This window comes from Brassica napus, chromosome C2 (assembly GCF_020379485.1).
Source record: "Brassica napus cultivar Da-Ae chromosome C2, Da-Ae, whole genome shotgun sequence".
Taxonomy (NCBI): Eukaryota; Viridiplantae; Streptophyta; class Magnoliopsida; order Brassicales; family Brassicaceae; genus Brassica; species Brassica napus.
In genome coordinates, this window is record NC_063445.1 from 55,695,827 (window position 1) to 55,711,877 (window position 16,051).

Below are 16,051 nucleotides of genomic sequence, written 5' to 3' on the forward strand. Positions count from 1 at the left end.
AGTGGCTTATGGAGATCAACCTCGACAAGAACTCGAGCCACGTCAAGCCGCAAACATTTTTCTGTACTAGGGTGAAGTTTGACATATTTGCCTGCAGCTCGACTCAAACATTTCAATGCCTTATGAGAGAAAAGCATACTCGGCACACCCTTAAGGTCAATCCAAATGGGCATAGCCGACAGGTCTGGAGGCTGAAGAGCCGATTCCGGAGACCACTCGTTGACCACCAGTGGAATATCCGCAATATGCCAGTAGCGCCTCTGAATTACTCGAGTTCTCATCTGAGGATTTTCAATTCGAAATAAAACCGTGTTCTTCTCCAAGAACTGCACATCAATTTTACTTCCCGTCTTTGGCGAAGACCAGAGATGATTTACCGTAGCGTGGATGGATCCAACATGAGGAGCATCCCCAATGAAATACCCCACCACATAGCATCTCCACAAAGGGTTCGGATCAGTCAAGATCTCATCTGGAATCGTCAGTTCCACGACGCCATTTACAGCAGCTGGAGGAGGCAGAAGCTCGACAATGGGTGGTTTTGTCCACGGTGAGCCATTTCCTTCACGGGGGGGTGGGGGGGGGGGGGTGAGCCGCCTTTGCGAGATTCCATCGGGGTTGTGGCTGAGCCATCCAGAGCCCTCGCCGGAGCAGCGAGTGAGTCACCAGTCATGTCGCCGTTTCCGTCGCCCAGGGTTTCCATTGAGTCGCGAGATTCCATCGTGGGTGGAGCAGAACCATCCATAGCCGTCGCCGGAGCAGCCAGAGACTCTCCCGTCGAGTCGCCGATTCCGTCGCCTAGCGTTACCATTGAGTCGAGAGATTCCATCGGGGGTGGAGCAGAGCCATCTTGTGCCGTCGCCGGAATTTCCAGAGAGTCACCCGTCGTGTCGCCTTTTTCGTCGCCCATCGAGACTCGATTGACGTAAGACTTTTAAATGAAACTAAAATTTTATCCGTTAGATTGTATAGCAGCAACAATCTCAACCGTACGATCTTAATTTTATTTTACTATAAAAAAATGTTGCTGTCACTGAACACATAATGTGAGTTTGCTATTATATATAGATTTATAACTAAAATATAACTATAATATATATATATATACCTGTTTCCAGCACTCGTGTTTGGACTAGTACATACTTGTTTCCAGCACTCGTGTTTGGACTAATAGGACCACATAAGTCGCCATGAACCAACTCTAGTATGTTTGTAGCTCGGTATGAGGTTGATTGAGGGAACGTTTGCCTTGTCTGTTTGCCCATTAAGCACGAACCACATACCCTCTTCTCTATCTCGAATTGTGGGATTTCAATAACTAGCTCTCGCTGTATCATAAACTTCATCGTATCAACGTTTATATGCCCTAACCTTGCATGCCACCTGCTTGAGTCACTTGTCGCTGTAGACAATAGAGATAAATCATCCCTTATCCTCATATGCACTTTGTATAATCTATTCTTCGATCTCAGTGCATTGGCGATGAGTTTTCCATAATGATTGTGCATTAAGAGGTGCTCTCCTCTCATCCTTATTTCACATCCTGACTCAGTTGCTTGTCTAAGGCTGATAATGTTATGTACTCTTTAGGTTTGGGATGAAATAGACATCTGTTATCTTTCTTGCTTCTCCGTTTCTGTCCATGAACTCGATCGATCCCTTCCCATTGATATCAATGCATGAGTCATCTCCAAACCGTACTTTGCCGGAGATAGAATCATCAATAGACGAAAAATACCTACGATCTCCACTCATATGATTACTGGCCCCATTGTCAAGGTACCAGATATCATCTTCACCATCTTTCACTTCGTAGTTACTTGGTACGATTTTCCCTTCGTTTAAGTAGACTGCCTCGTGCATCATCAGCTCGTCTGCATCTAGTGTTTCAGTGTTCTCGTTCTCTTGTGCTGCTTGTAGTTTAAGCAAGCGATCTGGGAAATTATATGCAATATGTCCGGTTTTATCACATCTGAAACATGTAAGGTTTGTTGCATATCTTGTTCCATTGAACCGACCACGACCTCGTCCTCTATTGTAGAAGCGTCCTCCACGACCTCTGCCTCTGTTGTAGTTGCGAGTCTGTTCTGTTTCCATGTCTGCATACATAAGTTTTCCATGATCATCTTGGTTATCTTCCTCATCGAAGACACGTTCTTCATACGCCTTTAAATGTCCTATGATATCCTCAAAGCTAGTGGTTTTGAGGTCTAAGGCTTGTTCCAAAGCGGCCACAATCTGTATGTACTTCTTTCGAGGAAGGCACTTAAGAAACTTTTTTCACTAATTTTGCTTATTCAATCTCTTCTCCCAATGCAGCAGATTTTGATAATATCTCAGATAGTTTTCCAACGAAATCATCTATAGACTCTGTGTCTTTCATCTTAAGACGATCAAAGTCTGCCATCAACGCTTCAGGAATTGATTGGAACAATAGAGCCATAGCCATTATTCTCTTTTCAATATTCTCTATATCTGATTCTATAACCTCCCACACTTTTTGTACCTTGAGTAAGATCTTCTCTCATGGCCCACACGGTGTAGTTCGTTGAGGTAAGAACATGACACTTTATCGACGATGATCCTCCCTCTGGTTGTATTGCTACTACAATATCACCCATGGCTCTGATACCAAATATTGTTGTAAAGCTTTTGTAAAGAACTCACAAGATTATACGAATATGTCTCTTCTTATTGTTTAAAAAAACTAGCACAAAAACTTAAGCTCTCACAATCACAAATCACTCACACAACATCTCAATGTCACACACGCCATTTATATATATGAATGCGTAATCCTAAACCTAATAGAAATCACTTATTAGATAACTTCCTAAATACTCTATGTTTATCTCTTTGTTTCTTATCACAACTAGGAATAGGATTACTTCTAGCTTTCTTCAAAGCTTATCTCAACAATCACAATTTCTGAATGAATCTAAGGTTGCATGACTCTGTTTCTTTATACTCTCTTCTAACGACTCTAACAAACTGTTACTTTGGTCAATCAAATGTTAACACATGTACTTCCTTGTTTCCGTTGAAAGTCGACTCTAACAACCTCCTCTTACCACTCTTCTTATGACATGTGGCCTTTGCGACTCTCCTCATTATACCGGTATCAGAAGAGTTTACTTCTGGCATCTCATCGGCTAACCTTGCCCAAAATTTAATCAGTAAGATAAGGCATTCTTGCCATGCGGAACTATCAGCGATGTGCACGTAGAAACCATTTGGAGGTACACTGAGGATGCCTTGGAAACTCTCTGCACTTCCAAAATCAAGATCTCTTCTACTTTCCAGTGTATCTAACAAATTCAGTATGTATTGTTTGTAGACATATTTCCGGGAAATGAGACCCTTGAGTCATTGATGTGGGCATTGACTTCATTGTTGAAGCTGTCCAAATATGTGATAAGCGATATTCTACTGCATTCTTCCTTAAGAACCACCCGGTTGAACCACTAACTGCTGGGTACCCGATTGTTCGTATGGTCTGTATGGTGTCTGAAGCCAAGGCAAGTAAATCTCCCTTGACTGGTAAAATTTCAGCTGTGATGTCCTCATTTGTCCAAACCTCAGAGCAGAGGATACAGCTTAAATACCTTAATATCAGCTGGTGAGAACAAAGAGAGATATAATAGTCACAGTTAGGCCTGGGATTTTGAACTGAACAGAAGCCGCCAAACCGAACCAAAATTTCGGTTAGTTCGGTTCGATTCGTAGGTTTTCTAAAAAAGTATTCGGTTTGGCAATCTGTTACTTCAGTTTTCTTCTTTCTTAAAAAAAAAATTATATACCCCAACTATACCAAAACCCTGAACCAAACTAACAAAATTTCTAACCGAAATAACCGTATTCATCCAAAATTTTAACGAAATCTAACCAAAATAAAAACTTCAGTAGCATTTTCTAAAATCGAATTAACTAAATACCGATCCGAATTATATTTCGGGTTAGTTCACTAAGATTTATGTTGAACCGAACTATAAAATTTTATGACTGGAAGTAAAATGATAGCAATAGGTTTTCTTTCTGAAAAACAGTTTAACTAGATTATTTTTAAAAGTAACCTAAAAAATCTAAATACAGAACTTACAATTATCATTATAAATGATCTTTTTTTTCTTCCAAATTTCTCAAGATATCACAATTTTTGAAAGCTTGTCTATCGAATTATTTATAATGAACTCTCACCTTTTCACTTTTAAAATGATATAAACTAATAAACATAACACGTATCATTTAAATAGACTATCAACATTTACTTATACACGTAAATATCAATATGCTTACAAAACCATGATATGAACATATTCTGTGTCTTATTATCACTTTTCCTAAATTTATTTAATTTTTCTTTTGTTTTTCCTTTTTTGCTTCTTTTATTTCTAGTGTTCCATGTTACAGGCTTCTATGATATTTTCTATGCTATTTCCTACATTTAACTTTATATACAACATCAACAATCTTAACACTAACTATAAATTATTTTAATAAGATTAAAACTTTTGACAGCGTTTAAAGAAAATGTTACAGCTTTTATTGCATTAGACACACAAGATTGTAATACAACAAACTCGTACTATTAGGCCCTACGTACTAACTATCCCCTTATCTTTTGTGCCAAAATGGAAGTGGCTACAATAGATTCACTCATCGTTGTGAATACAGCTGGTTTGTGTCGGTGTTGACTCAGAATAATCAACTCTTTGTAATAGGAATAGGTCTTCAGCTGCGTTCTAACTAAAACACATTCACATATTTTCTTTATACAGATCAGTTCGACGAAGAGCGATTTGCAAGAGGTGATTTTTTATTTTTGTATTCTGCACATGTTTATTTCATCTCAATTGTTCATATCTTTCATAAATTAAATATAATTTGCAGGAAAAAATATTATCATGACTATGAACTCAAGGATCTTACTCTAGCGATTATTGATTACTTATTTTATGTTTGAGCAGGAGACTTATGGCTGAGGCACTTTTACCATTTGCAGTAGAGAGGCTTTGGAACCTCCTTGTCCGAGAAACTAAGCAATTTCAAGGAGTTGAAGAGCAGTTCGAGGGATTAAAAAATGATGTGGATACGTTAAGGTGCTTTTTGAAAGATGCGGAGGCCAAGAAACATTCAAGTGAAATGGTGAGAAAAGTTATCAAAGACATCAAAGAAATTGTTTTGGATGCAGAAGATATCGTCGAAACCTTTCTTCTGAAGAAAGAACTCGGAGAATCAAGCAGCAGTAGCGTGAAAAGATTTGCATATGTCACTGTGAAAAGCATGGTGCTTGGGTTTGATATGAAAACCATAAGTAAGAGGATATCTAAGTGACGAAGACCATCTTGTTGGGTTAGAGAGAAGTGTTGAAAGATTGGTTGGCTATTTGGTGGAGGAGGATAGCAGCCAAGTGGTTTCCATAACTGGGATGGGCGGTATTGGTAAAACCACACTTGCAAGAAAAGTTTTCAATCATGAGACAATAAAAACTAATTTTCCAGGATTAGCTTGGGTGTGTGTTTCACAACAGTTTGAAAGGAAGTGTGTCTGGCAGACAATCTTGCGACAACTGATCAGGCCAGAATGTGATGTTTCAAAGATGATGGAAGACGAACTTCTAGAGAAGATTGTTCGAGTGTTTGAAACACAAAAGGCTTTGATCGTCATTGATGATATATGGAGCGAAGGAGATTGGAACCTAATCAAGCATGTGTTTCTGCCAAAAAAAGGTGAACATCCTTATCTTACATACGTTAGGCTGTGTTTTTAAAAACTCAAGATTTGATCATGAAACATTAGAAAAATATAAATGTGTTGCAGGATGGAAGGTTTTACTTACTTCTCGCAATGAGGAAGTGGCATTACATGCTGATAAACAATGTGTCACCTTCAAACCAGAATGCCTAACTTTTGAAGAAGGTTGGGATCTTTTTCAAAAGCTAGCATTTCCTATTAAAGAAACAGCTGGTAAGTTTTCAAGGACGGCCTACTTTGGATTTTTTTTTTCTGTTCTAGTAAATTAAAGAAAAATGACTACAATATCTGCAAGACATATGATCCTTTCAAACATTCTTGTAACTGATGCTTAAACATTGTGGAGGTCTACCACTGGCTATTAAGGTGTTAGGCGGGATGTTACGTAAGAACTACACATTGCGACAGTGGAAAACGATACGTGAGAATATTAAAGCTCCCATCGTTAGAGGGACTGGCTTTGACGACGGAAATATCAATACAGAGGTTTACGATGTTTTGAATCTGAGTTTCGAAGAGCTGCCTGCTTATTTGAAGCATTGCTTCCTTTACCTTGCTAGTTTTCCAGAAGATTATGAGATAAATACAAAGAAACTGTCCTATTACTGGGCTGCAGAAGGAATACAAAGGCCAATGGATTTCAATGGAGCGGCATTCAAGAGGTTGCAAATGGATACATAGAGGAATTGGTGAAGAGACACATGGTTATTTCTAAAAGAGACGTTGATACTTCAAGATTTGAAACACTTCGGTTGCATGACAAGATGAGAGAACTTTGTTTACTCAAAGCTGAAGAAGAGAATTTTGTACAAACCATTGACACATCAACTGCAAAGTCGAAATTTCCTTGTAAATCTCGCAGACTTGCTGTTGTACGTTGTCCCGGTGAAGCATTTAGTTTCGACACGGAGGTGAAGAATCCAAGCCTAAGAACTCTCTTGTTTATCGAGTGCAGAAGATGGAAGGCAACAAGTTTATTGTTTACAAGGCATAAGCTGATGAGAGTGTTAGATCTCTCTTATGTGGATTTTAAAGGAGGGAAGGTACCCTCTAGCATCGGGAAGCTCATCCACTTGAGATATCTTAGTTTAGTGTGGACAAATGTAACTCAACTGCCTGCTTCTATGCGGAATCTGAAGAAGCTGCTCTATTTAAACCTAGATGTAATTTGCTTCTCCACTGTACTCGACATGCCCAATATCTTGAAAGAGATGCGAGAGTTGACATTCTTGTGTTTGCCGATGAGCTTAGATGATAAGACAAAGTTGGAATTGGGAAATCTGGTCAAGCTGGAGACGTTGGAGTGTTTCTCCACAAAATATGGGAGAGACGGATCTGAAGGGTATGACGCGGCTCAGATCTCTCTCTATCTTTATTAGAGACGAGAAGTATACTATGGAAATTCTATATATCTTCATCTCTAAGTAAGCTTTCACACTTGGAGGGTCTTACAATATATAACGACAAGAAGTTTTATACTCCCACGAATGATGATGAAGAAGGATTTGTTTGGGATTTTGTTAATCTCAAAGAGCTCAAGTTGGAGATATATATGCCAAGGTTACCTGATGCGCAACGCTTTCCTTCTCACCTTACAACCATAAGTCTTAAGCAGTCTCGTTTGAAGAAGGATCCAATGCCTATTCTAGAGAAGTTGCTTCACTTGAAAGATATTAGTTTACAATCTCGATCTTTCTGCGGGGGAAGAATGGATTGCTCAAGGGATGGGTTTTCTCAATTGCAGAAGCTAAAATTTGAGGGATTAGAGGAGTGGGAAGAGTGAATAGTAGAAGAAGGCTCTATGCCTCTTCTTCACACTCTCGATATTCAATATTGCGAAAAATTAAAAGAGCTTTCTGATGGGCTGCGATTCATCACTAACTTGGAGTGTCTGATTATTAATAGTATGGGAGATGAATTCAAATTTGAGATTGTCAGAAGGATACTTTCCTTCTCACCTTACAACCATATCTCTGTTGGAATGCAAAACTCTGTAGAGATGAGAAAGTGTTTAAGTGTTTGAAGAGAAAGTGTTTTGTGTGAAGAAGAAAGCTTTTTATAACTTAAGAAGATTTCTTATTACTTTAAAGTTTGTAAAAAACTTTCATATTTTTTGATAATACAAAATGAAGGGAAGTGGAGATATTTATAGCCTCCAAATTACAAAATATCTTTCATATTTTAATCCTAAATCTAGAGAATTCTAGCATAATATCTAAGATTTTTTATCCTAATTATCTAGATAATTCTATGAGAATATCTAGATTTTTATTCTAAGGAGGGGGAAGATAATTCTAGATATTGGGCTAAGTTTGGGCTAAGCATGATTAGTGAATTGTTAGCACAAAATGTGATCCAAATCAAGTTTAACTTTCAACACCCCCCTCTTAAACTTGGTTTGGTTACTCCTAGTAAGCTCCTCATCTTGATGAAGTCTTATCGCTTGAGTGACTTGGTGAAGATATCAGGTACTTGATCATTTGTCTTCACATACTCCAATTCTACATCCATCTTAGTAACACATTCTCGAATGTAGTGATAACGAGTGTCGGTGTGCTTACTTCGATCATGGAAAACTGGATTTTTCGCCAATGCTATTGCCGACTTGTTATCCACAAAGATCTTCGTTGGCTCCTCTTGTGGTAGGTTCAACTCCTTTAGCAAGTTTCATAGCCAAATAGCATGGCAAACACATGAAGTAGCTGCCACATACTCCGCTTCACAAGTAGAAAGAGTGACTATTGGTTGCTTCTTTGACATCCATGTGAAAGCGCTTTCTCCAATGAAAAACACAAAGCCACTTGTGTTTTTCCGGTCATCTACGTCTCCACCCCAATCGCTATCGCTATATCCAACAAGCTTGTAATAGTCAGAAATGGAGTAATACAAGCCAAAGTTGATTGTACCTTTGATATAGCGTAGGATCCTCTTGGCTGCCTTGAAATGAGTTGTTGTTGGATGCTCCATGTATCGACTCACAACTACAACTGCGTGTAGGATGTCGGGCCTTGTGCACGTTAGATATCGTAAGCTTCCAACCAAACTCTTAAAGAGTGTTGGATCCACACTCTCTCCTTCTTCTTCCTTTGACAACTTGACTCCACATTCCATTGGCGTGCAAACTGGATTTGAGTCATCCATCTTGAACTTCTTAAGCACCTCTTTTGCATAGCCTTCTTGAGTAATGAAGATTCCATTTTCTTCTTGCTTTACTTCAATGCCAAGGTAGTATGACATTAGTCCAATGTCGGTCATCTCGAACTCCTTTGTCATCTCCATCTTGAAATCTTCAAACATAATCGGATTGTTGCCAGTGAATATCAAGTCATCAACATATAAGCATGCAATCAATATATCATTGTTTTGAGTTTTGATATAAAGTGCATTCTCATATGGACACTTGATGAAGCCTTTCTCCTTGAAGTACTTATCAATCCGAGTGTTCCATGCTCTTGGTGCTTGCTTTAATCCATAAAGCGCCTTCTTCAGTCTTAAGACTTTGTCTTCTTCTCCTTTGACTATGTAGCCTTCTTGTTGCTCAATGTAGACTTTTTCTTCAAGGTCTCCATTTAAAAAGGCTGATTTTACATCCATTTGATGTATCCTCCAACTCTTTTGGGCCGCCAATGAAATGATTAGTCTAACCGTTTCTAAGCGAGCAACTGGAGCAAATACCTCATCATAGTCGATCCCAGCTCTTTGAGTATAGCCTTTTGCCACCAATCTTGCCTTGTACCTTTCAACTTCTCCTTTAGAGTTCTTCTTTGCCTTGTACACCCACTTTACACCAATTGCCTTGTGTCCATTTTGAAATGAAGCTAACTCCCATGTATCATTCTTTTGAATCGACTTGATTTCCTCATCCATTGCACTTCTCCATGACTTCTTTTCTTGGGCTTCTTCAAAGTTCATAGGCTCGCAATCCGCAAATAGACAAAATAGAGTAAGATTGTCTTGATTTTCGGTTACGTCGTAGATGTCTTGTAGACTTCTAAAACGTGGAGTCCTTTCACTTGAGCTTTCATCTCCTTGAGAACTTGTTGTTGGTGAAGTTGGTGGTGTAGCTGGCTCTTCTCTCGGTTTCTCCACGTTCTCTTCTTCAAAGGATGGAAAAAAGTTGTAGTCTTCATCATTTGATCTCCAATCCCATTCGCCTTCTTCATCAAAGATGACATTCCGACTAATGATTGTCTTCTTTGTTTCAGGATTGTAGAGCTTGTAGCCTTTGGAGTTAGCGTCATACCCAATGAAGATATACTTCTCACTTTTATCATCTAGTTTGCTCTGCTTCTCGTCTGGAACATGAGCGTGAGCAATGCTTCCAAAGACTCTTAGGTGTGAGACTCCAGGCTTCCTTCCACTCCAAGCTTCTTGTGGTGTCTTTTCTAAAACACTCTTTGTTGGAGAACGGTTTGATATATAAACCGCACAAGCAACTGCTTCTGCCCACAACTCCTTTGGTAGCTTCTTACTCTTGAGCATGCTTCTTGCCATCTCAAGTATTGTCCTATTCTTTCTTTCCGCTACTCCATTTTGTTGAGGGGTTCTTGGCACCGTCAACTGTCTTTGAATGCTATTATCTTCACAATACTTCAGAAACTCCTTGGACATGAATTCTCCTCCTCGATCCGATCTCATGGACTTGATCTTAAGACCACTTTCCTTCTCAACATGGGCTTTGAACTTTTTGAAATTTTCTCACACTTCTGATTTTGTTTCAAAAAGTAAACCCATGTTTTTCTTGAAAAGTCATCAATAAAGAGAAGGAAGTAGTTACTCTTACCAAGTGAACTTGGTTTGATTGGGCCACATACATCTGTATGTATGAGTTCTAGTGGCTTTCTTGCTCTTGTCTCCGACTCTTTTGGAAAACTCATCTTGAATTGCTTTCCAAGTAAGCAACCTTCACACACTTTATTTGGATGATTGATGCAAGGTAAGCCTTTCACCATTTCTTTCTTGGAAAGTAGCTTTAAGCTTCCAAAGTTGAGATGCCAAAGCCAAGATTCCTCCTTGTAGCACATCTTGAGACATCGTGCAATGTCATTTTGAATGTTTAGGACAAACATTCTATTACTTGACATCGGCACCTTTGTGATGAGATTATTTGCACTATCTCTTAAATAAAGGCTATTATCCTTTAGTCGAATTTCATAACCTTTCTCTAAGAGTTGTCCTAGGCTCAAGATGTTGGTCTTCATGCTTGGAATGTAGTAAACATTGGAAATGAATTGATGATCTCCATTCTTCAAGCGGATGAGAATATTTCCTTTACCTTTCACCTCCATCTTCGATTCATCTCCCAAAGCCACATTGGTTTTCACCGATTCATCAAGCTCTACGAACATGTTTTTATTTCCACACATGTGGTTGCTTGCACCACTATCAAAGTACCACTTGTGAACCTCATTTGGTTCATCCTTCTTGTAAGCCATCAATAGCATATCTTCTTCCTTGTGCCGTTCTTCAACATAGTTGGACTTCTCTTCAACTCTATTGTTGTTTGGAGTTTTGCACTCAGAAGCATAATGTCCAAACTTTCCGCAACTATAGCATTTGATGCTTGATTTATCGTACCTTTATTTTGGGTTTCCTCTTCCACGACCTCTTGATGAATTCTCTCCTCTTTGGTTGAAGTTGTCTTCATATGGTCTCCAACCTCGTCCATTTACACCACGACCTCGTCCTCGGAAATGACCGCCACCACGTCTTGGATTGCTTCGGCCACTTTCTTCCTTGAGATCAATTCTCATCTTGAGAACTTGCTCCACAATATATTCTTTCTTCTTCTTCTTTTCTTCATAAGCTTGTAGTGATCCAAGAAGTTGCTCCATCGTCATAGTCTCCAAGTCTTTTTTTCTCTTCAATCACCGTAACAATATGCTCGAATTTTGAATCCAATGATCTAAGAAATTTCTCTATGATTCTCACCTCATCTAACTTCTCACCATTTCTTTTTAGGTTATTAGTAACCGTCAAGACTCTTGAGAAGTAATCTGAGATGAGTTCTCCTTCCTTCATTTGTAATGCTTCAAATTCTCCTCTTAGAGTTTGAAGTCGTACCTTCTTAACTTGTTCCGCTCCCTTGTAAGATGTCTGAAGCTTCTCCCATGCTTCTTTGGACGTCCTTGCACCAGCAACCTTCTCAAATGTATCTTCATCTAATCCTTGATAGATTAGACAGAGAGCCATCTTGTCTCTCTTCCTTGAATCTCTCAACCCATCTTTTTGAGTTTGAGATAGACCACCATCATTCTCCGGTTCATTGAAGCCTTTCTCGACTATTTCCCACACATTATGTGCGTCTAAGATAGCCATCATCCTAAGACTCCAATTGTCATAGTTGCTCTTAGTGAGCAATGGAACTTGGAGGGGAACACCACTATTTGCCATCTTCAAAAGGAACTTATAGCTCTGATACCACTTTGTTGGAATGAAAAACTTTGTAGAGATGGAGAAAGTGTTTAAGTGTTTGAAAAAAAATGTGTTTTGTGTGAAGAAGAAAGCTTTTTATAACTTAAGAAGATTTCTTATTACTTGAAAGTTTCTTACAAACTTGAATACTTCTTGATAATACAAAATGAAGGAAAGTGGAGGTATTTATAGCCTCCAAATTACAAAATATTTTTTATATTTTAATCCTAAATCTAGAGAATTTTAGCATAATATCTAAGATTTTTTATCCTAATTATCTAGATAATTCTATGAGAATATCTCGATTTTTATTCTAAGGAGGTGGAAGATAATTCTAGATATTGAGCTTGGGCTAAGCATAATTAGTGAATTGTTAGTCCAAAATGTGATCCAAATCAAGTTTAACTTTCAACCATCTCTACTTGGTTGTCGTTTTACAGAGGATCCGATGCCTATTCTCGAGAAGTTGCTTCACTTGAAAGTTGTTGCATTATGGATTGAGTCTTTCTGTGGGAGTAGAATGGTTTGCTCAAGGGATGGGTTTCCTCAACTGCAGAAGCTTGAATTTGATGGATTAAAGGAGTGGGAAGAGTGGATAGTAGAAGAAGGCGTCATGCCTCTTCTTCATACTCTCTGCATTGAGTGTTGCACAGAATTAAAGGAGATTCCTGATAGGCTGCGATTCATCACTAACTTGGAGATCTGATTGTTTATGATATGGGAGATGAATTCGATTTGAGATTGTCGGAAGGATACTTGCTTTCTCACCTTACAACCATATCTCTAAGTGGTTGTCGTTTGACAGAGGACCCAAATGCCTTGTTTAGAGAAGCTTCTTCAGTTGAAATAGGTTATATTAAAGAGAAAGTCTTTCTGTGGGAGGAGAATGGTTTGCTCGAAGGGTGGGTTTCCTCAATTGCAGAAGCTTGACTTTTATGGATTAGAGGAGTGGGAAGAGTGGATAGTAGAAGAAGGCTCCATGCCCCTTCTCCATACTCTCACAATTGACTCTTGTCCAAAGTTAAAGGAGCTTCCTGATGGGCTGCGATTCATCACTTCTTTGAAGAGTCTGGCCTTTTATAATATGGGAAAGAGATGGGAGAAGAGACTGTCGAACGGAGGCAAAGATTATTACAAAGTCCAACACATCCCTTATGTTATTATTCGATGATTGATCTCGGCAATAGTGAGTCAGACAGCAGCTACGGACTATCAGGTATATATTATCTAGGAATCAGCTTCTTGGCAACTTCTTTGGATTTTCTTAAAGTACACTTTAGTTAGACTATTTCGTTGAAATGTCTCTGATGATATGTGTTTTACCAATTGCTTTGATATAGTGGCAAACATAGATTTTACAAGTGAAATATACTGGCACACTGACGCGGTTAAGCTGTTCGACGAAGTGTCTAACTGAGGACACTTGATCTCCTGCACTGCTTTAAGTTTGTCTATAGAGATACAGAGATTGTGCTTATGTTCTGTAGAGAGACAGTGCGATATTTTTGAAATCCAAATCTGCTGGTTACACGATTGTGCTTATGTTCTGTATGGTGTCTGAAGCAAAGACAAGTATTTCTTCCTTGACTAGTGAAATTTCAGCCGTGATTTCCTCATTTGTCCAAACGTCAGAGCAAAGGATAGAGCTTAATATCACCTGGAGAGAAGACAAAGAGAGAGAGATATAGTAGAGTAGTTGCAGTTTTAATAAGGCTTTAACGAGTTATGTATATCTTGTGACTGCTTCAGGCCATATGTATCAGCTAACTTTAGTACATCCCTTCAGAATCAACTTCTTCTCCGATTTCACGATTCAATGAGTGAAAAAACAGCAACCTTAATGTAGTCTATACCCGGAATGATTGAAGATTGTCAGTCCTGCTCATATAATCTGAACCAAAATGGAGCACGCAAGAAGAAAAAAATTCAGAGAGACTTTCGATCTGCTTTCTTTCTCCAAAGTAATTCTTCAGTATCAGTTCCCTCCTCTGGTTTGGAGCCGTGCGCTCTACTCCAGAGTCATTCAACGAAGTTGTTTTGGACGCAGATAATGGAAAAGAACAGTTTGCTTGCTTTCCAGATACAACAATATATAAAAACAAATCTTGGTTACAATATATCTCACCTGCTTATGGACGCACTTGTGCTTAAGTTTGTTTCTTGTATCTTTGAGATAAGCAAATCAAAAAGCAAAAGAAGAATAAATCATATCTATAAACTCCAACGAATGACAAATCAACATCGAAAATGAAGGTTTTGAAAAGTATGAAACAGGAAATAGAATGAGTGAAATTTTTTATAAGGTTTTGAGATTATACTCTGAAAACAATACAAGTACGTAACATGAAGCACAATATAGGGGAGACATGTAAGAGATTAGTACGTTTAGATTAGAACATAGACCCCCAAAAGAACAACGGTGTTTATCTAGCACACAACATCTGTTAATTTCTCTAAGATGACAGAGGTGTTAGCAAGGTTCAACTCTATGAATCCAAAACAATGCTACAAAAGAAACACAGTGTAGAAGATTCCGAATAAGATCAACATGTTGCGTCGTTGGGAAAATTGTTCAAAAAAAGCAGACCACATTTAAGGAGCTCTACGAAACTGAGTTGTTGAATGGGACAAAAAGTTGGTAAGGAAACAACGTCAATGGAAAAGGAGAATAAGATCAACAATTCGCCAACGGATGGGGTTTGGTGTAAGTTTTTCACGAGAGAAGCTCAAAGGCTTAACCACAGGTAGTGTTCAAACAACAAACGATGAGCCAGTGCTTTCGTTCTCTAGGGCTCGGGTGATAGATGATGGATAACCAGGGTAGTGCACTACAAACGTCTCCTTGCTCGGCAAGTTACCTGATACCGTTCCAGTTTCCATGATTCCCATCGTTTCTCTCCAAATCTCACCTTGAAACCTGCATATACATCTCGTCCAAGAAACAGGGTGAGAGATATCTTGGTTAGTACATATGAACTAGTGTAAGATTACCATTCTAACCTTGTTCGTGTATCAGCATAATCAGCCGGTCGCCGGTTGTAGTTGTAAAGATTTTATTCTCTGATAACCCAAGTTGACACGAAATCTCTCATGTCAGACAAGTTGCTGTTTTGCAGTTGATGTATCGAGTTTTAACCCGATTATCTAACTGCAAGTGCACAGTAAAGTACGCAGTAGTAATGCGGGATCGAATCCACAGAGACCGATGATCACACGTAGAGTTGCGGACAAGTTAATAGCTACAGCGAACGAAGATATATTTTTGATGGTTTTTATTTAATTTTCTTTAGTGTCACAAAACATAAACAAGCTGTAAAAAAAAATGATTTAAACGATTTGAAAACTATTTTAAAACAAACGTTGGGCATTGGGAATTCTCAGAGATTTCTTTTAATCAAGATACAATTAATGGCAGACACAGCGATATATTAAGAACCGTCTAGAACTCAAACACGATATTAGAATTAACCTACTTCCATAGCGCTAATTCTCTATGTTATAGAAATCTCCACACTAACTTCCGCTGAGTTTCAATTTCTAAACAAGCATTAAGAACAGGTTCAATATGTTCACAAAGCGCAATAACATCAACTTCCGAGGGTTAAGGACACTTTGCTCATCTAAAGTATTTTCGGAAGTTCAAACAATCACTTTCGGTGCATCAAACAATCTGATATCATGAACTAAGTGATCAATTCAGTTCAAGCAGTAAGAAATCCATTAGATGAAGAACCAAAACGTAATCCCTTAGTCTACACACGTTTTATGAATCAAAACATCAAGAAATCCCCTATGAGAACCCCTAAACCCAACTAGATGACTACTCACACATAACTAAGCAAGAACAACACGATTTTGATGAAGAAAACATGATAAGATTGTA

At 38.6% G+C, this 16,051-nt stretch overlaps 2 protein-coding genes across 2 annotated transcripts in view; both read left to right on the plus strand.

The window, feature by feature from the left end:
- Positions 1–16,051, plus strand: part of LOC106415590 (probable disease resistance protein RXW24L) — an 88,610-nt gene that overhangs the window by 43,026 nt on the left and 29,533 nt on the right. The gene's annotated exons all lie outside the window — the stretch shown is intronic.
- Positions 4,636–7,901, plus strand: LOC125582001 (probable disease resistance protein At1g59620). Its single transcript, XM_048748363.1, has 4 exons — positions 4,636–4,808; positions 4,968–5,729; positions 5,821–5,967; positions 6,101–7,901. The coding sequence occupies exons 2-4, from the start codon at positions 5,429–5,431 to the stop codon at positions 6,433–6,435; spliced, it is 783 nt and encodes a 260-aa protein (XP_048604320.1). The 5' UTR covers positions 4,636–4,808; positions 4,968–5,428; the 3' UTR covers positions 6,436–7,901.

Coding starts and splice junctions, on each gene's coding strand:
- LOC125582001 (XM_048748363.1), top strand. CDS start 5,429: ATGGGCGGTATTGGTAAAACCACACTTGCAAGAAAAGTTTTCAATCAT. Junction 5,730..5,820: donor TGTGTTTCTGCCAAAAAAAG/GTGAACATCCTT, acceptor AATGTGTTGCAG/GATGGAAGGTTTTACTTACT. Junction 5,968..6,100: donor TCCTATTAAAGAAACAGCTG/GTAAGTTTTCAA, acceptor AACATTGTGGAG/GTCTACCACTGGCTATTAAG.